The sequence below is a fragment of the Ixodes scapularis genome, unplaced genomic scaffold, assembly GCF_016920785.2.
Source record: "Ixodes scapularis isolate PalLabHiFi unplaced genomic scaffold, ASM1692078v2 PGA_scaffold0__279_contigs__length_252992795, whole genome shotgun sequence".
NCBI classification, from domain to species: domain Eukaryota; kingdom Metazoa; phylum Arthropoda; class Arachnida; order Ixodida; family Ixodidae; genus Ixodes; species Ixodes scapularis.
The window spans coordinates 6652335-6672272 of NW_024609835.1; the positions used below are offsets into that span (position 1 = coordinate 6652335).

General features: G+C 47.5%; 2 protein-coding genes across 6 annotated transcripts in view; one reads left to right on the top strand and one right to left on the bottom strand.

Annotated features, from left to right (window-relative positions):
- LOC8037145 (CUGBP Elav-like family member 4) overlaps positions 1-19938 on the bottom strand; it is a 279808-nt gene that overhangs the window by 246318 nt on the left and 13552 nt on the right. The gene's annotated exons all lie outside the window — the stretch shown is intronic.
- LOC120842428 (putative nuclease HARBI1) lies at positions 15024-19926 on the top strand. Its single transcript, XM_040213545.2, has 3 exons — positions 15024-15637; positions 16228-16369; positions 17163-19926. Exons 1-3 carry the CDS (start codon positions 15095-15097, stop codon positions 17648-17650), a joined length of 1173 nt encoding a protein of 390 aa, XP_040069479.2. The 5' UTR covers positions 15024-15094; the 3' UTR covers positions 17651-19926.

Genomic DNA, 19938 nt, shown 5'->3' on the forward strand with positions numbered 1-19938 from the left:
TGTTGAGGAGTAATTTCAAGGAAAAAGCGCGCGTTTTCATTCAATTTCTTTTTCGCAAAACTTGATGACGTAGCTCGGCGGTCGCAGCACCATCCAGTGACGATATTTAATATGGCCTATAGATTGAACCCGAGCATTGCGTGGGCAATCGATTTAGGCTCCTGACAATCGATAGATCGAGAAGCATTCGGGTAGTGGCCCGTGTCCACTCGCTACAATGACGACAATAACCGAACCATGACAATGTCTGTAGCTCAGCGCCTGTTCTGGGCCTTGCCAACCCCGGCGCGTGGCTATAATCAACACTGGTGGAATAAAATCGGCTCCAGATCACGTGGCCGCTAGTTCTGGCTGCGAGTTGAGGAGGCGAACCCTGCTCGTTTTACTTTATTTTTTTCCCTACGACTTCGATTGCGTGTGGTGAAAAACGAACGGGTGTTTCGCAGGTCATTAGCGCCTGGAATCCGCTCGAAACGGCATTTGCGCAAAGTACGAAAATCGTTGCATCGACCTTTTCAGCTTAAACTAAAAGGTATGCCTTCGGGGCGAGCTCGCTGGCTTCCGCAGTGCTTTGGTTGCGCGCGCCTTTGTGTTCACACTTGTGCTAGCGAGGGCAGAAAGCTCCCACTGGAAGCGGAGCTTCTAGTCGCAGTTTAAGGGTGAACGGCGTATAAGTTCCGACCTTCTCCTTTCCCATGTCAGTAGACGAGTGATTGGCCATTTAGGTAATAATAACTGCACGCTCGTTCGCATTTTAAAAGTCAGTTCCCGCTGCTTGTTCACACTTGAGCTTATTCGTGTATGTTGTTCACACATTAGTGTCGGTTGCAACGTCCAGGGCGACAACAACGACTGGAAACTGCGATAGCGGCCACTGACGATTCTTTCCCGACGCTACACTTTGCATTGCTTGACAGGTTTGGTATTGCGAACACTTCTCCCGGTGACTCTGTCATCGATGTCGTTTCGGTCGCTCTGAACGTCAGCAACCCAACTGTCTGAACCAGGCTCAACTGGAGACCGAGAGCACGCAGCCGTCCACTGCCACCTCGGCCTTATTATGGCGAGTAAATCACGATCACAAAAAAGCAAAATTGAGTGTAGTTGCTAAATAAGGTCAGCTCCTACTCCTTAATTTTTCAACTGATACTCGGCACGAGTCTGGTCTCTGGTTAGCGAGGGGCCTGGCGACGAATGAGCGTGGGACGTGGGCTGGAACCGCGATTCCAATCGTCCCCCTTAAGGAGACAATGGGAACTCATAGCAAACATTTACCGTGTTCACCATACCTCATTACAGGAGCCTTCGAAGCACGCTTTTAAGCGCGCGCCCCGCAGTGACGGTATCACTCGAGCGCGCACTTAAAGGCATGCTTCAAAGACTCCGGTAGTACGGTACGCTGAATACGGTAACGGTCTGCTAAATGTCCCTAATAAAATCAGGAATTTCCTGTCATTCGCTTGTCCTGACAGTGATTGATCATAATCTACACGATGCTTCTTAGTTAATACTCTTAGCGCGGAGCTGACACCAACTTAGTAAGAGGTCAAGTATAATCTACTGTAGACTCTACCGAGGCAGCCTAAGATAACCAAAACTTGCCGTTGTCATGGCGCTGTCCGAGTATCAAGACGTCCCGTCCCGTCTTGAGACCCAGAGTGAGTTCATTTACAACTTTTACGTCTTTTCATTTTTAACAGCGTCGCGCCAGTGTCACTTGAGTGTACGTCCACGACCGCGTGGTTAGCATGCATACATGACCCTTCTATAAACACGAAATGAATAAGATTAGGCCGACGGGAACAAATAAATAATGGCAGTCATCTCTTGGAACGTTGAAAGATCACTCGGGGGCACATTCTATCGGCCAATCTCACCATTCCTACATTTCGCAGTACTGCGATCGTTTGTTCGGTTTTCTCTGAAAGTATCTTCGAGTAAAATTATCGAGCGCACCAGGTGCACTTAGCGGGATAGAAATCAGTCGAGGCAATGACATTAAACGTTTCCAACAAAAAAGGGGATAACGCGGGAAGAATAAGTATGCCATTACAATTTTCGAAGATTGCCTCAAAGAGGTCTAAAGACGAAGCCAGTGGGGACTCTGCAGTGGAGGATTCGGGAGGAGCCGCCTTCCAAGGCGGGGCCTGGACGAAGGCAAAGTGAAAAGAAGACGAACATCGCGGGGGACGACAAGAAGGTGGTCAACCCACCATCTTGAATCTAGTAAAAAGAGCATGACTGAGCCCTCTGTGTCTATGCGAAGAACGGTCAAGAACCTTTTGACGCCAAAGAGACGGCCACGTGACCCAAGGTAATAAACATCATGCGGGTTTTCTTTTCCAGTATGGCTATCAAGCAAAAGCATGCAGTCCTACGTGTTGACACGATTAACGTGCTTGGGCTAGCGGCGAGACGCAGTCCGTACCAACTCAGTCGGTTGTTCGCAGACGATAGGGACTTTTAGTGAACCGCTGCCGCGTTCCGAGTACCGCACTACCGGAGCCTTTGAAGCATGCTTTTAAGCGCGCGCCCGGGCGATACCGTGGCCGCGGAGCACGCGCTTAAAAGCCTGCTTCAAAGGCTCCAGTAGTGCGGTACTCGGAACGCGGCAGTGGTTTGGTAAAGGTCCCCATTGAGTTTGACATTATTGCCGTACAGGAAAGTAAAGTTCAAAGTCAAGAATAGGCGGACCGCATGGGGCACCCTTTTCGAACTTTATATAATATTTGCGGTTCTCACTCAGATGGGATGTCGTGGGGCTATTGCTTGTTTATCCGCCAGAGAGTGGGTATTGTCGAGATCGCTGTCGGTTTGTGTGCCGCTGGCCGCTTTGTAATTTGCGATTTTTCGTTTTCAAATGTTAACTGGCGTGTGATTTGTTTATACGTGCCAAACTGCGACAGAGAACGCGGAGAGTTCTTCGAAAGTTTAAGTGAGTACCTTGTGACTGAAAGAACAATCATTTTTCTTGGCGGCTTTAATTATGTTTTCTTGCCAGAGGATCGTTCAGGTCAAGCTCGCTTTCATGATCGCAGTTCCTTTTAATAAAATGACCTTATGGCGCAAAACGCGCTAGAGGATGTGGCAGGAGATGTTCAGTACCTTCATTTTCAGGGGCGCAGCCATGGCAGACTTGATATGGAGTGCATTTCACTTGAGCTTGTCCAATTATGTCGTCACTATGCGGTGCAGCCAATGTCTTTCAGGAACTAGGCGTTAGTTATGTTCACCCTTGGTAAAAAAGTTAAACCGCGAAAGTGGAATTGGTCTTTATGGAAACTGACCAGTAGCCTAGTTAAGGACCAAGTTTTTTCAGCGTTAGCTTGCGATTCATTTGAGATATTTTATGAAACCGAACAAAACATTTGGGGTGCAAGATGGGTACTTATCGATGAACTACTAAAGATGAAAGCGATAGAAAGAAGCATCATTAAAGCCATCAGAGACAGACGAAAGAGAAGTACCTGCGGCACCAGTTGAACAGAATTTTAACTGAAGAAAGCCGAAGACCCAGCAAGTTCAAGAAGGTAATAAGAGACATTAAGAACGAATTGTAATTGCTGGCTGCAACAAGATATACAGAGGCGCCAATGTACGAGCGTGAGCGGAAAGACTTTGGATGAGCGAAACGCCAGCAAAGCGCGCGCCGGCGGATGAAAGACGATACGCTTAACGAAATGATATAAAGGAGATATGCTACAAAAACATAGCCGCGAGTGACAAGAAAACAACCAAGCGCACCTTATTGGAGTACTATAGCGATCTGCTAGGTCAAAGCATTCGTATGAGTACTGATTTTGAAATAGAGTTTTTATCGTTGATGCTCACGCTATAGAGGAGGACGTCCGGGAAGGGCTAGAAGCACCGATCAGTGTCAACGAAATAGAAAGACCTCTTAATGAACCTAGCCCAGGCAAGATGCCGGGGCCAGATTGTCTAGGAGCAGATTTCTATGAAACGCTTAAAAGGGAGACAGCCGACGCCCTAAACGAGATGCTCGTCGAGGCGTTTAAGCACGGAAGGTCGCCGTTGTTCTTTCCGAAAAGCCACATTGTTCTTATCCCAAGGTTTGATGATCGAGTAAGTAAAACTTCAGTCCATTGCTAACTACAGACCCATTAGTTTGACAAATGTTGACTATAAAAGTTTTATGAAGGTTTTGGCTAGGCGTTTGCAGAATGTAATTTAATCTCTAGTCGGGCCGCATCAAGGGACGCTCTATTCATACTAATATACACGTCGCCAGAAGTATTCTCGAATCTTGTGACACATTCACAGGTCGAGTTGCAATGTTGCAGCTAGACCTCGTGAAGGATTTTGGCCGTGTGTCACATCAGGTCATGTTCAGTATTTTTAATCGGCGTACCCGCCATCGCTGATCGGTCGAGGATGCGAATCTGACAACACGAACGGTGGATATATGAAAGCGATAAAAGGCAAGCGCTGGAAGACCTTCGCTCGATTGCGCTGGTCGCACAGTATCCAGCGAGGACATTGGAAAGAGGGTCATCAGCGCATCTCTTGGTTCCACGTCATGTCATGAATGACATGGCGCCGCGAGGAAGGAGTGAGCTAAAAGTGATTTCGATTCCGATTAAATAACTATTTAAATGGTAATGTTTTAATTTATCGTTCCCGTATCATTCGATGCATTCCACATGTGCATTTTCTTTCTACGAAAGGAATCATTGTGCAAAGAAGATCAGGCTTACTGGAAGCGACATCCCTGAGCCAACAGGAAGATGGAGCTTTCTTTCCACCTTCAAATTTGTCTTATTCCTATTTATCCAAATCACAGCTTGAAAAAAAAAAGAGGAAATGATCACTGTTTTTGTGTTTAAGTTGGACATGGTTCGAGAGTTCTTGGATTATATCTCCGCACTCTAACAAATGTGCCACGGCTCTTGAAAATGGAATTGCGGAAGAGGACTGAGTACAGATGCTGCGCCGTAATCGCTCTTTGCACGGCTCCTTGAGGATATACTCTCGATCGTAAAAATATCGCTAAAGCGGAGAATGCTTTTTAGCGGAAAACGCTTTCGTCTGTCCGTCCGTGCATTAGCGGGGAAATCTACGTTACGTGGCCTATATACTCTAATTCAGTCTTCCCATCAAAGCTAGCGGGGAAGATGACGTCACGTGACTTATACACCAACTTAGTTTTCCCGCTAAATGGAGAGGAAAATGGCGTCCGCTGTTGCTGGCTCGAGGCTGCTCCCGCGCGTCCGTCCATCCACTACGCTATTTGTTGCCATAGCAACGTTGACCATTGTAGACGGACTTTACCGTGCGGAAGGAGACGGGCGGTGCGGTGAGGTCAGGTGCGTGCCCGAAGCTCTTTCGCCGTATTTTCTCAATTTGCAATGGGCGGAACGTCGCCGAAGTAAGTTCAAAATAAGGACTTAACGCAGATGGCTGATTTTCTCCAGGGCCTAATAATCTGACTCACCCAACTCAAAAGAAACAAAAAAAGCCTTGTTTTTAGCTCGAGATTTTAACTAAGTTTTTCTTTTCTCTTTTATTACGGCATCATTTTTTTTTTTTTTTTTGCTTTTGTATGTTTTAGTGAACATTTCTCAACAAGATTCATGCGCTTGCGTGAGCTCTCGTCCCATCTCGCGTTGGTGGCACGGAGAAGACAAGAGGACCGAGGTCGGGGTGTGCGAGGAGATCCTGCACTCCGCTCGATCGTGCAAGGGTAGCCCTTCTCTTTGTCCGTGTCACGTCGCTTCGGTCGCGGCTTTGAGATAAAACACGTATCGCGGTTGTCAATCGCCCTCGTGAACCTGCCCACGAAATATCTGTCCGCAGTCCTTGCTCGGTCTTGTGCAGCACCTTCCAACGCTCTAAATCTCTGTTGCGAATATATAGCGAATAAAAAGAACTCGTAGCGAATATTTTCGCTACAATAGCGACGAAACGTCTGCTACCGCGGACCTGCACTCGCTACAGACACACACACACACAAAAATTAGAAAATAAAATCTCCAGCAACATAGCATACAAAAAAAAATGTATGTAGCGAATGAATCAATAAAAAAATATAACATATTCTTGCCACCAATATTTTATCTCCACGCTGTAGCGACAAGAATGCTTCAAGCTTGAGGGGCTTTGTTTTCTTAACATTTTGCGTTTTGGTTTAAATAGATTGGTAGCGGATGAATCTAAGAGCACATGGCGCAAAAGCCTAACGGAAAAAAAGAGCACCCAAGCGTTTTTTTTATTTTTTTTTATGGATATTTCACCGGAAACTTGGGGGAAGGGAGGGTTGGTTGTAAAAAAAAAATTGAAACCTCCCGCCCCCCCTAAAAAAAAAAAAAGAAAAGAAAAAACTACGCGATAACACGACGCCGGTCACTGAAAACGCCGGCCAAAAGGAAGCCATGAATACGCGTTATTCTTGTCCAGATCGCCTGCATCTTTGGATTAATCGCTTTATCATCAGGGAAGCCATGAATTTTTTTAAAACACGGAAGACGTACCAGAAGCTGTGTATAGAAGTGATATTCACTAAAGGGGGAGCTACAATGGAGGGGACAAATCTTGACCTCCGCGGCGCTTTGCGCGGTGATTGTGCCGAGTGTCCGTAAAAGTGGTACGTGAGGACGGTGGAGTTCAACTTGTCCCGGACATTCCGGCTGGTGCTTGCATTGCGTGCTGGCATCGTTCGGCTTCCCGCAGCGAATTGGGTAAGTTTTCACAACTCGTTTTTTTACCTCTGATTTGGAAGTGTGTTTGCAAAAAATGAATTGTCTTCTCGCCTAGCGAAAGTCTGGAAGATATAAGTAATTTAATTTTAAACGAATTTAATTAAGCCATACTTTGCCGAGTGTTCTGAAATTCGCGCTTGGGAAATGAAGTGAATTATAGTTGAACTTGTTTGAAAGCGTGGGCAATCAGTCATCGCCTAGTCGTTTTCTCGGCGTAGGACGTTTCTTCGATAGATTCTTTTATCGAAAGTCTTTCCGCGTACGTTTCGTCGACACACCTTGTGACGGTTCGTCGAACAACACCCTACTGTTTTCGCAGCAATTGTTTTGCGCCTCGCCTTCAGTGAATTACGCGCTTGCACTTAGCGACTTCCTTATATGATCAAACAAACATATGTGTATACGCCGTTGACGAACCTTCCTATGAAGATATGTGTTCACGAAACGAGTTCCGACGAAACATCGCAGTGTCGACGAAACGTGTGTCCATGAAAAGTTGTCCACGAAGTTCAATCCCACGAATCGACTTTTGAAGGAACGATAGAAACCCGTTCTAAACTCTTTCCGGAGGTACGCACGGCCGAGAAAATTTAGAGTTCGTTGTCTTCATAAATGCGGGCACCTGTCGACTGAGCGAATTCTAAGGAAGCAATCGTAGTCATGACAGAGGCTTCCTCGTGAAGGGCTCTGTAGACTCGCATATAGCCCTGCATCGGGTTCGTATCGTCTTCCCGAAACACGTGTCATGGAGCTTCTTTCTTTCTTTTTTCTTTTGACATACATTTCGATTTGTAGTACAGAGTGCGTGTCTAGAGTTCCGTCCAGACGGTACAGTAGCACACGCAGTAGAGTTTCGCCCAGACGGAAAGACAGAAAGCCCCGTAGAGTAGCGTTGGTTCCGTCCCAAAAACCAAGTAGAGAGTATCTTTTAGTTTTCGTACAAGCTAGAGTAACAATAAGAAGCTTTCGGTAAATCGTTTGAGATGCCAAGGGTGTTTTTCTTGTTATTATATACAAGGCAGAGCCGCAATACCAAGTTCTTACTATGCGAACAAAGCTACAAATTTATGCGCTGTAATCAAAACGAAGCGTCGTGAAAAGTTGACAACGTCAATTCACCTAGCCTCCGGTTTTGCGTTACAATGGTTGCCGTTCCTAAATAAAGCTTTGGAAATGATATCCACAGTACTCACTGTATCTGACTTCCTGTGACTACAGGCTCTTAAAAAAATGAAAGAAATACCTGCATGGTAGGAGGTGCTTAAAAGGTATATGAGATAATAGAGGCCGGAGATGCGTAGCTTGCAAAGCTTAAAATAAATGAAAGCCGTTTAGAACTCGCTGTAACGCCGAATTGGAGCGCAGCTCTTGAGGAAAATGAGGGAAGGGTACTGAGGGGAGGGTATACCCCTCCTCCCTCCGTGACCTGAGGAGTCAGGTGACCTGGGGGGGGGGGGGTCACGTGACCTGGAGGGTCACGTGACGTGGGGGTCACGTGACCTGGAAGTCACGTGACCTGGCAGTCACGTGACCTCAGGGGGTCACGTGACCTTGCGGTTACGCCGACGGCGACGCCGACGCCGCTCAAGCCCGAAACGGGCGCCCTAAAAGCTGCGCTCTAAAACTTTTTTTTTTTTTTCAGGAAGCAGTAGAAAGTGCGTTTGGCTTAAAGAATACTAGATTAAAATAATGTAAGAACATTTCCAGTTCCTCCACAAATGGGTCACGGGTGAAGCATGAAGATCAACCCTTGTGCATGCTACTCTACTTTACCTCATGATGCACCGCAGGAAAGGCTACAAGCGCCAGCTCCTTGCTCTAGGGCACATCTCGGCGGCACAAGTTCTCCTGGATTAAGAGATGCTGCTAACGCTATAAGCTCGGGCTTCTAGCCTCCGCTGAGGTACAGCATAAGGTCAAACGGAGTATAGGCCTTATGCAAAATTCTTGCCAGGTATCGACATCATGCCATTAGGAGCCGCCATTTCGGTTTTTTTCACATCTCCAGTTGTGGACGAGGCGCGTGTGCATCTGCCTCGGTTGTCATCATATTATAAACATGTATATAATTGGGGTTGTGTGTATATTTATACACCGTGTACTTGGTCAGCCATTTCAAAGTTGCGACGAGTCACTCGCTGTAGAGGAGCAATTTAGCCAGTACAGTACAACCGCTAGCCTGGGGTCTTTAACCTGCACCACGCAGTAGTGATACACGACCGCACGCCGGTGCGATGCTCATCCAGATCAAAACTGGCAGGGGTGGTATTTATGCACTCAACGGGTTGCTGCTTAGTTTCGGTTCGAAGACGAAAAGAAAGACGACCGCAAAATTCTGGAAAAAGAATTGTTAGCAACGAGGTCGCAAGTCTCGTCAATTAAACAGTGACCTGGGTCATCCAGGTCAGTGAACGGTCTTTATCGGAGACCTTCTGTAAAGGCTTCGTATTGCGCTTGCAGCATGTGGTCATATCTTAGTTCTTCGACTCTCACTTATTTATTTATTTAATCAAAGTACCTCAAAGGCCTGTCGGCATTACATGAGGGGGGGTTATATAATCTGGTTAACACAAAGAAGGAATGGCAGGGAGCACGCCGACTCTATACAAACATCAATACACATCTGCGCGCAACAGAATAAACTAAATATTTGCACAGCTGGGTAACATAAAGCACATACTGAAATAAAAAATAATAATAATACACACATACGTTAACATTTCGAGTAAAAATATAGATACAGTGACCAGTTTGCAAGAAAATAACATCGTTACACATTTTTAATTGGCTAACATATATGCGGTTAATTCTGAACGAAAAAGTGCTGGGTCGGAAACTGAAACAACGGCCTCGGGAAGATCATTCCAGAGCTTGATGGCACGTGGCAGGGAAGAATTATTGAATGACAATGATGTCCCAAAGATGCGCTTAAAACTCTTAGGGCCGGTTGCACCAACGTCGCTTAGCGCAAAGCGGAGCTTAACCGGGAACTTAAGCTTAGTTTCGGTTTCGTTCGGTTGCACCAAACTGGCTTATCGCTAAACCTAGCACTAAACTACGCTTAACTTAAGCGCTCAACATTGGGCGCTTTGCTTCTGGTTGTTTCTTAATCCTGGATTAAAAACATGGCGGCTGGTTTGTTACGGTCGACGCGGTGGACGAAATTGGTTGTGCAAAGTGTTTTAGGCTACATCAGCGTGAAAGTCTCCACAAAATGACTTTCGATTGTGACAGGGATGCAAAATATTGTCACGTGAAGTGTTGATCGACCCCTGTTTTCAAGTTGGCTCTCCACTTTCAGGGCGTGTTAGCCCTAACCGAGAAACGTACGGAGCTGTGGGGCTCACGTCTGTATTCCCGTTGGTTCTTCTGTCAACGAGCTTATTCGTATGTACTTACTAATTTTCGCATAGCTGTAACGTATTGTTATTTACCACCTTGTTTATCTACACTTGCAGCGCGTATCCTTCAATCTGATCAGCGCGTTGAATAGTGGCAGTACATTATCTCGGCGATCAGCTGATTGTCGACACCTCTGCCGTTTGCATTAGATTGCGGCGCTTTTAAGTAATAAAACAGCCAAAATTCAATTTCTTTCGTTTTCTGAGTTTTGAGACAATCTTCAGTGAATTTTCCTTATCTCGCGAGTAGAATCTTGGCTTCAGAAAACTGTATCGTTCCATAACTGTAACTTTTTTGGTGATCGCATTTTTTTTTTTTTTTTATATACTTTGCTTTATCTCTTTCATTCGTTTCCCGAGAACGAGATACTGTTGTTTCCGAGTTGTGCTCTGTGATGGTGTTTTCCCTTTACTTTTGTAGTTTGTTGTCATTGTGACGATGGTTGAGACTATATACCGGAACACGTTTTCAATAAAATTCAGTTGAAAGTTGCGCCTTGTTGTGTCCTCCGTAACTTTTTTGGTGATCGCGATTTTTTAGGAATATTTTGCTTTATATCTTTCATTCGTGGCGACGACAAATGGTAACGACTACTATGTTAGATTCGTGCATTGCTGTATTGGGGCAGGCTGGGGCAGGTGATGCGAAGAGACGACCGTTCTTATCGGCACGATGTGATGTACTAGTGGGAGTTTTTTTTTTTTTCTGAACTCGACAGTGTGAAATTGAAGTCCGTTTGAGGCTGCAGCGGATGTTCAACGACGGTACAGTGCAGTTCTGTCACCTTGCTGATAGCAACGAGTACCGTCGATGCAAGGTCTCGTGACCTGACCTCTCGACGACTTCTATTCGACGATTTCCGTGCATTTTCGCAGCTGCCGTGGCGAGTTCGTCACTGTTTTGAACTTCATCGGTCTCAGGCTTGACTTGGTTTTAGTAGTCATCTTACCTGCCTACTTATATCCATGATGTTTTGTCTTCAGCGATGTAGCGAGTAGAGTGTCCTTCTCGCGTTCGGTGAGATTTGGGGCCCCCGATGGCTCCTTCGCCTCAAAATATGAGCACGAAAACTACTACCACTGTCAAAATATCCTGTTATCAACCGATATTAAACACACAATCACAGATGTAAAGAGCATTCGTGTTTATTTGAAGCTTTGACTTCTGTTATTGAAAGTTAAACGAAAAAATGATTGAATTTGGAGACCTTTAATTTGTTACTCACCGAAGAAATACGGCGAAAGCAGACGCCGACGACAACTACTACGACAGTTTTTTTCTTGTTTGTTTACATCACGTGATTCCTCTCCGCCAATCGTATTCGTCGCTCTGAGCGTTCCCTAGTTTGCTCTGTTTGTCCCTAGATTCCCTACGCAAATCCAGCGTTTAGCTTGGGGCGCGTCTGTAAAGCCGGCTTAACGTTGGTGCAACCGGAATTTAAACCCGTGCTTACCTAAGCTCGGTTTAGGGCGCTAAGCCGGCTTAGGAAAGCGCCGCTTTGGGTTAAGGTAAGCGGCGTTGGTGCAACCGGCCCTTAGTGTTAAAATTACGTGATTCCTTGTTCAGGTGTTCCAGATGCAAGAACCAAGTCCCAGCGGGGCTGTGGCATAATCGGTGAATTAAGCATAGGAGAGAAATGTTACGTCGAGTTTCCAGTAGACAGATAGAATAATTTTGCTTTATTAGTGACACGCTGTCGAAACGCGAATATGATGAAGAAATGAAGCGGGCTGCACGGTTTTGAATGGATTCGATTTGATTAATAAGGTAGGTTTGGTAAGGGGCCCAGATAGCGGAGGCGTACTCTAATTTCGGGCGAACATAGGTTTCATAAGATAATTTGCGGAGGTGAGAGGGCGCAGATTTAAGATTCGTTTCAAGTAACCGAGGGTACGGGATGCTTTAGCGGTTATCGTGGTAATGTGAGAAACCCAAGAAAGATTAGAAGTTAGTTCGACACCGAGGTACTGATAAGCGGAAGCAGCGATGATGGGCGAATTGTTGAGTAAATATGTGAGGTCTGAATTTGTGCGTTTACGGGTAAAAGAAACAAGTTTACATTTTGCTGTGTTAAGGGTCATTTGCCATTTGTGGCACCAGGTAACTACCCGATCAATATCAGTTTGGAGATGTAAGTGGTCGTCAGGGTTGTTAATCTTTCTGTACAGTACACAATCGTCGGCAAAAAGACGTACACAGGATGTTAGCGACTGCGGGAGATCATTAATGTATATTAGAAATAGAAGAGGGCCAAGGACAGTACCTTGCGGCACCCCGGAGGTTACATCGGAAAGCTCCGAGTAAAAATCACCTACTGTGGTGAACTGCTGTCTTAAGGAGAGGAAGTTTCGGATCCAGGAAAGAGTTAAGTCGTCAATGCGAAGTGAGGAGAGTTTAGATATTAGACGGCAGTGGGGCACGCGGTCGAACGCTTTAGAGAAGTCTAAGAAAATGGCGTCGGTCTGGGTGTTTAGGTCCATGTTACTATGTATGTCATGAGTGAATTCAAGGAGTTGGTTGTCGCATGAGAACCCCTTACGAAATCCGTGCTGGTGTTTGTAAAAAAAGTTGGTTTGGTCAAGATGGGACATCACATTCGAGAAAATAACATGTTCCAATAGCTTTGAGACAACACTCGTTAATGAGATGGGTCGGTAATTATTTGGTGAGTTTTTATTGCCACTTTTAAAAACTGGAACGATCTTCCCGATCTTCCAGTCAATGGTGCAGACTTTGCCTGCACCATTGTCTCTTGGGCGAAGTTATCGGTACGGGAACCTTCCAATATGTAGGAAATTTGATAATTGATCATGAGTAAACTAGATGACGCTTCTGTTTGCATATGGTTAAACAGATGGTCCGGCTCTGCATATGGTCTACAGACTGTGCTTGCTATACTCTGTTTCATCTTGTGTTGTACCGCAGGAAAGGCTACAAGCGCGAGCTCCTTGCTCTGGAACACATCTCAGCGGCACAAGCTCTCGTGCACCAAGGGCAGCTGCTAACGCTATGAGCTCGCGCTTCTAGCCTTCGCTGCGGAACAACATAAGGTGAAACGGAGTATAGCTTCTACTCCGTTCACTCTTGAGAGGTCATGAAACGACATCGGGTTGGATTGTTCATGACTTTGCAGATGAGTTATGCTACTAGTCTGGTCCAAGTATACTCGCAAACATCTTCTTTGTCGCGGTGAGATTGAGAGTATAAAAGGAAACTACTTCTTTCAGTCTTGCCTTAGCAAAGCTTGATGACGTAATTGTGGGATCGAAACCACCCACCTGACGACAGTCGAGCGCGCCTAATGGATTGAACACGGAGAACTGCGTGAGCACTCGACTTCGGCTCGTAACAATCAATGCCTCGGCGGACACTCGGGTAGTGGCTCGCGTCTAACCACTGCAGTGATGAAAATAGCCGAACTCTAGCAATGCCTGGAGCTCAGCACGCGTTTTCTACTTTGCCGACCGTAGCGCGTGGCTATGATTAACGTTGGCGGTAAAGGATAGACAATAGGCCATGTGGCCGATTGTTCTTACTCCGAGTTGAGGGGATGAATGACGCTCATATTTCTCGAATTTCGTTTGCGACTGCCATTGTCTAGAGAGAAAAAAAAGATAACTTGAGCAAGTTTATTCAGTGACTAACGTCATGAAGCGATTGTAAGTAGTAATTGGTGAAAGTAGAAAAATCGCTTCATGGCTCCTTTAAGCTGAGACTAGAAGCTCCGCCTTCGGGGCGAGCTCGCTGGCTTCCGCGGTGCTGTGTTTGCGCGTGCCTGCGCGTTCACGCTTGTGTTAGCAAGGGTAGAAAGCTCGCGCGGGAAGGCGGAGCTTCTAGTATCAGCTTAAAGAGATTGTCCGGTGAAATTTCGTATTGAAGAAAACATTCAGACCTGATTGTCAATGGCTATAGGAGCATCTTCCAGTTCCACGAGTGATTATATTTTAAACAAAGTGCGCATAAACGGCGTTTCTCTCTTCCACCTTCAGAGCAGCGGAGGCTCTGACGTGACATGACGCGATGATCGCGCCAACGGAAGCGCACTTCGAATTTTGTCCTCCTCGTGAGCGCAGCGACTTCGTTCACCATCGTTGCTGTGCTAAAGACAAAACAAAATTGCACGAAAGGGGACTCTCATTCTGCTGTCGTCACGCTCCACACATTTCTCCGCGAGATTTCCAGTGGCGAGCAAAAAAGGAAAGCCGCGGTGCGACTGGAGCACTGTGTTCCCACGGGGGAATGAGGCATTGGATCTAAAAATTGCAAGCCTGATGTGACGTTACATAAAGCATGGGAGGGCAGCCATTGGTACTTGCGAAATTCGGCATGTAGTTTTGTACAAAAATAAGTTATTGATTACAGTAAATTGGGGTGTCGTTTAATATAATAAAAATTGCCTATCTTAAGCATTAGGCTCCCGCCAGAGAACCACCACAAGATCATAAAAAGTTCCAGTTTTCACCGGACAATTCCTCTAAAGGCCTGTTCCCACATGCAGCGGAGCGCTACAAGCATAGCGCTGACCTCGCGCTAAGCGCGTGCCGACGGCAGCGTTCACCAGCTTTGTATCGCACCGTCAAAACTGTTGCTCATGGCAGACGATAAGTAGCTGACGGCACGTGAGGAGCGCTACATCAGCGCTTCGCTGCATGCGAGAACCGGCCTTAAGGGTGAACGGAGTACAGTGCTGGGGGGCTAACCTCGGCGCGGCGAGCTCGAGGCGAGTTCTCCGCCAAACTCGCCGACCGCCGCGATTGGTCGGCGCCGTGCATGACGACACGCGCCGACACTCCCTAGATCGTGACGTTAACGGAGGGTTTTGAGGCGGTCGGAGAGTTGCATATTCGGAACTCGCGGCGAGATGCGGTGACGTCATTGTGACGTGGCAGAAGCCGCCGCGGATGGGAAAAGCTTGCCGGCTCCGACCTAGGCGAGCTTGGGCGAGTTGGGCGCGAGATCGGGGAGAAGCGTCCAAAATGGCAGCGTTTTTGTTCGTGTTTCGCCGCCGGCGTAGGTACTTAGACCACGCCAATGCGTTTGACATGGATGACGTTGATTTTCAACGACACTATCGCCTCTCGAAAGACGTTGTAAGGTGGCTGTGCGACGAACTGCGTGACGATCCTGGCTTGAGACGGTGGAGCCGTGCACGGACCGTCGTCACCGTTGAACAGCAAGTCCTCGTGGCGTTGCGGTTTTTCGCGACGGGAAGCTACCAGGGGTTGGTGGGGAGCGACCGAAATCTCTCCGTCCACCAGACTACGGTGAGCTCAGCCGTCCGTGCCGTGGCCGTAGCCATCGTTCGCCGCCTGGGCCCCGCGTGGGTCGCTTTCGCCGAGACCGTGGAAGAACGTGCGGCCACACAGGAAGCCTTCCTGCGACGAGGCACCCTCCCGGGCGTCGTTGGGTGCGTCGACGGGACGTTTGTGGCCATCAAGGGTCCGTCACGGTTCGACCGAACCGTCACCAAGGCGTTGTATTGGTGTCGCAAGCTCCACTACGCGCTAAACGTCATGGTGGTAAGTTTCCATTTTTGGCTCCTACCGAGTTTGTAACATGTGGTCACGTTTGTTGTAATCTGAAATCGTTATAAATCGGGGGCTTGGGGGGGGGGGGGGGGGGGGGCGGGCTGGGGGCTGGGGGCAGGGGGCTGGAGTTGAGGTGACTGGGATGTCCACGACTTGGGGTGCGGAGAGGGGGATGGGGGGGTCACAATGCATGTGTATATTTAGGGTCGGCTAAATTTTTTTTTTTTTTTTTTTTGGGGGGGAGGCCGGTTTGGTTGGGCTCACTGGCTGGCTGGCTGAAGCCCCATAAGCCCTCCCCCTGGCTACGCCCCTGGGTCCGAGTAGTAATTGCTGCACAGCTCTATGGACATTGTAAGAGTGTTGGGAGACGTGCTTCTATTCATAATTTATACCTGTTGATGTGCACCGAAGGCACCGGTAGAAGCATATTGCACAATACTATTGACAGATGCTTATTTCTTTCTCACAGTGCGCGGGATCACTGCTAAGTTGTCTTTTTCAAAATGAAAGGAACGTAACAGATGTACACAAGCTGCGATCATCTGTTTGTCTCTCTCTTATCGCACTCTTATTTGTTGCAGGTGTGCGACGCCAACATGCGAATCCTGGCAGTCGACCCTTCGATGCCTGGCTGCTCACATGACGCCCTTGTGTGGAGGCAGTCTTGGGTGCGGCAGCAGTGCATCGCTGGCAGGCTCATCAGGCACGGGGAGTACCTACTCGGTGAGTGTACCTAAAGTGGCAGCACATTGTCAGCTCGCATGAAAACAAAATGCAGAGTACCCAGACGTTTCTTGACTTTCACATGAACAGATTGCTGTAGAACTATACACCAGTGTTTGGATGACTGGCCTAAAGCAAGGCATCATGCAAAGGCTTACTTTCATGTCCTTGCTCGAGGCTCTGGAGCAGAGATGAGGAATTTAACAGTTCATCTTTAGTGCATTAGGGTCGAAACTGTTGAAATCAAGAAGTGTTGTCAGTTAACCACTGAATTACACTAGGCACTGCGAGAATAGGAAAGAGAGGAGTGGGGTTGATAGGTGCTCCGTGTCCAGCCTCCAGCTGCAAAGAAGCTCCTTCAAGTGTACCATTGCGTTTTATTTCAATCTCATCAAGGTGAGACTCTCGCGGGTAACAGACATGAGAAATACTCTTGGAGATAGCCTCACGGTCCTCATTCCCAGAGCTTCCACAGCATTTTCCAAAAACTCGTTTCCAAGGCGTGTCATCATCACCATAGTCGGTGTCATCTGTAAAAACCTGTTGAGACGGCAAACACCTGATATTGGTTGACAGGTCTGCGGCGTCTCTGGCATGCAAATAAGATATAGCGGTGGTTTCAACAAGTAGTACTCGTTATCAGCACTACTCGGAAACTACAAGGTTAACGCTGAATGCACACCACCTGCTTGTGGAAACGGCATATGGAGGGTCGGACGGGATAAATCAAATTTGGATAAAACACAGCATGTGGTTCACGTATCTGAGATTAGACTTGCTATTTTTCATGCAGGAGACAGTGGGTACCCGTTGGAGCCATGGCTCATGACTCCCGTGCCTGGCCGGCCAGCTGTCTCCACACCTGCCGGGCGTTACAACGCTGCCCACGCCTCAATGAGGTCGGTGGTGGAGCGCTGCATTGGGCTGCTGAAGAGTCGTTTTCGATGCGTGCAAAAACACCGGGTTCTTTACCACCATCCAAGGATCGCCGGCACGATCGTGGCAGCCTGTGCAGTGCTCCACAACATCTGCCTCAGCGCAGGGGAATCGGATCCGGGATCATCGTCGTCGGAATCCGAGTCAAGCAGCGGCTCTGACGATGACAGCGAGGCAGACGAGAGCAGTGACGCAGCACGAGAGCGCAGAATCCTGCAGTCGAGGCGCCTCTACATTGAGGGTAAGGCCATGCGGGACCAGCTTGTGCTTGGAGCTACCACAAGTCATGTGCGTCGTGTACGTCGCCGGCTTCACCGGATCCGCCATCGTGGCCGCCACCAGTGATGGTCTCATACTTTCTAAGTGTAATGCGTGCTCAGTGCTGTGGATGTTCTGCCGGAGCCTTCTAGGACTCCGTGTGTGTGCTTGTACAGTGAGGTCCATGTTGTGCCGGAGCCTCCTCGGACTCCGTGTGTGTGTCTGTATAGTAAGGTCTGTGTTGTGCCGGAGCCTTCTAGGACTCCGTGTGTGTGCTTGTACAGTGAGGTCCATGTTGTGCCGGAGCCTCCTCGGACTCCGTGTGTGTGTCTGTATAGTAAGGTCTGTGTTGTGCCGGAGCCTTTTAGGACTCCGTGTGTGTGCTTGTACAGTGAGGTCCATGTTGTGCCGGAGCCTCCTCGGACTCCGTGTGTGTGTCTGTATAGTGAGGTCTGTGTTGTGCCGGAGCCTTCTAGGACTCCGTGTGTGTGCCTGTACAGTGAGGTGTGTTTACTGCCGGAGCTTGCTCGGACTCCGTGTGTGTGCCTGTACAGTGAAGTCTGTGTTGTGCCAGAGCCTTCTCGGACTCCGTGTGTGTGCCTGTATTGTGAGGTCTGCATTGTGCCGGATCCTACTTGGACTTCGTGTGTGTGTGTGTGTTTGCCTGTGGGTGAGGTGTGTTTACTGCCGGAGCTTGCTTGGACTTCGTGTTTGTGTACAGTGTTTCCACTGTCCTTTTCGCAAGATTCGCAGGTATGTGGATCCTATGCAGTGTTTTGAGCTTTTTGTTTGGTGTTCTTTTGACAAGTTTCACGTGTACGGGTGTCACGTGAGAAGAAGTAGTGAGCGACGTCATGTTTGATGTTCTTTTTTGCAAGTTTCACACGTACGGGTGCCTCAGGAGAACAAGTAGTGACTCTGACGTCATGTTTGATGTACATTTTTGCAAGTTTCACATGTATGGGTGTTCCGTGAGGGCAAGTAGTGACCCTGATGTCGTGTTTGATGTTCTTTTTTGCAAGTTTCACACGTACGGGTGCCTCAGGAGAACAAGTAGTGACTCTGACGTCATGTTTGATGTACATTTTTGTAAGTTTCACATGTATGGGTGTTCCGTGAGGGCAAGTTGTGACCCTGATGTCGTGTTTGATGTTCTTTTTTGCAAGTTTCACACGTACGGGTGCCTCAGGAGAACAAGTAGTGACTCTGACGTCATGTTTGATGTACATTTTTGCAAGTTTCACATGTATGGGTGTTCCGTGAGGGCAAGTTGTGACCCTGATGTCGTGTTTGATGTTCTTTTTTTTAAGTTTCACACGTACGGGTGCCTCAGGAGAACAAGTAGTGACTCTGACGTCATGTCTGATGTACATTTTTGCAAGTTTCACATGTATGGGTGTTCCGTGAGGGCAAGTAGTGACCCTGATGTCGTGTTTGATGTTCTTTTTTGCAAGTTTCACACGTACGGGCGGCTCAGCAGGATGTGTTTTTGCATTAGACTTTTGTTGCGGCATTTCTGCAAGTGTACGGATGAAGGTACCTTATGCAGTGATGCCCGGCTAGCAAAGTGTTTGCTAGAGGGGAAAGGAGCTGGTATCAACACCTTTACCCACGCATCTGTTGAACCATTGATGGAGCACATTGCCGGGCAGTTTATAACTCTTCTCTCAACAGTTGCTTCCGAGGAGGCTCATGGGCTCTTGTTAAACTCAACTGACAAATGTAGTTTGTTATACGCCCTGTTTTCGTCAGCCAACATGCATTGTTCAAGATTTCGCTTGGTGTACAGATTCCTCGGTGCTTGCAGAGGTTGCGAGGTATCTAAAACTTCAGAAAAAGCGCTTGTGAAAAAACTTTTTCACAACATGCATATAGTTGTCGGTCCCTGCCTGTGAATGAATAGGTCACACTGACGCATAGCTTAAGGCAAACAGAACTCGCTCTCAGTTCTAATCTTTATGGGGAAGAATGTTTGATGGCTGCAAGAACAGGGGCCTTGCAGTCCAGAGCTTGCACAGCTGGTTTCACGAGCTCTTCAAGACAGAGGCTTTGGGTATCTCCTAGTCGCAATGCTTTTCAAGGACGGGGTGGGGGGGATATTAGCTCAGCCTCGCAACTTTTGTCGTTACGAGGGAAAAGGTTACATGATTTGTTGTTATTGATGGAAATGAGGGTTAATTTGTTTACATGTTCCATGTCCCTCGTAGGTTGGGACGCCAGCTTTTGTTACAAAAGGTCATACGGCCACCTACATAATCAAGAGCGGCAGTAGTTCATTTCACAGAATGTTCCAGATTTCTCCACGTAAATGTTTGTGAAACATGCTAGAAAAGAAATAAAATGACCACATCTTGTAAAACATCTTTGTTGACAAT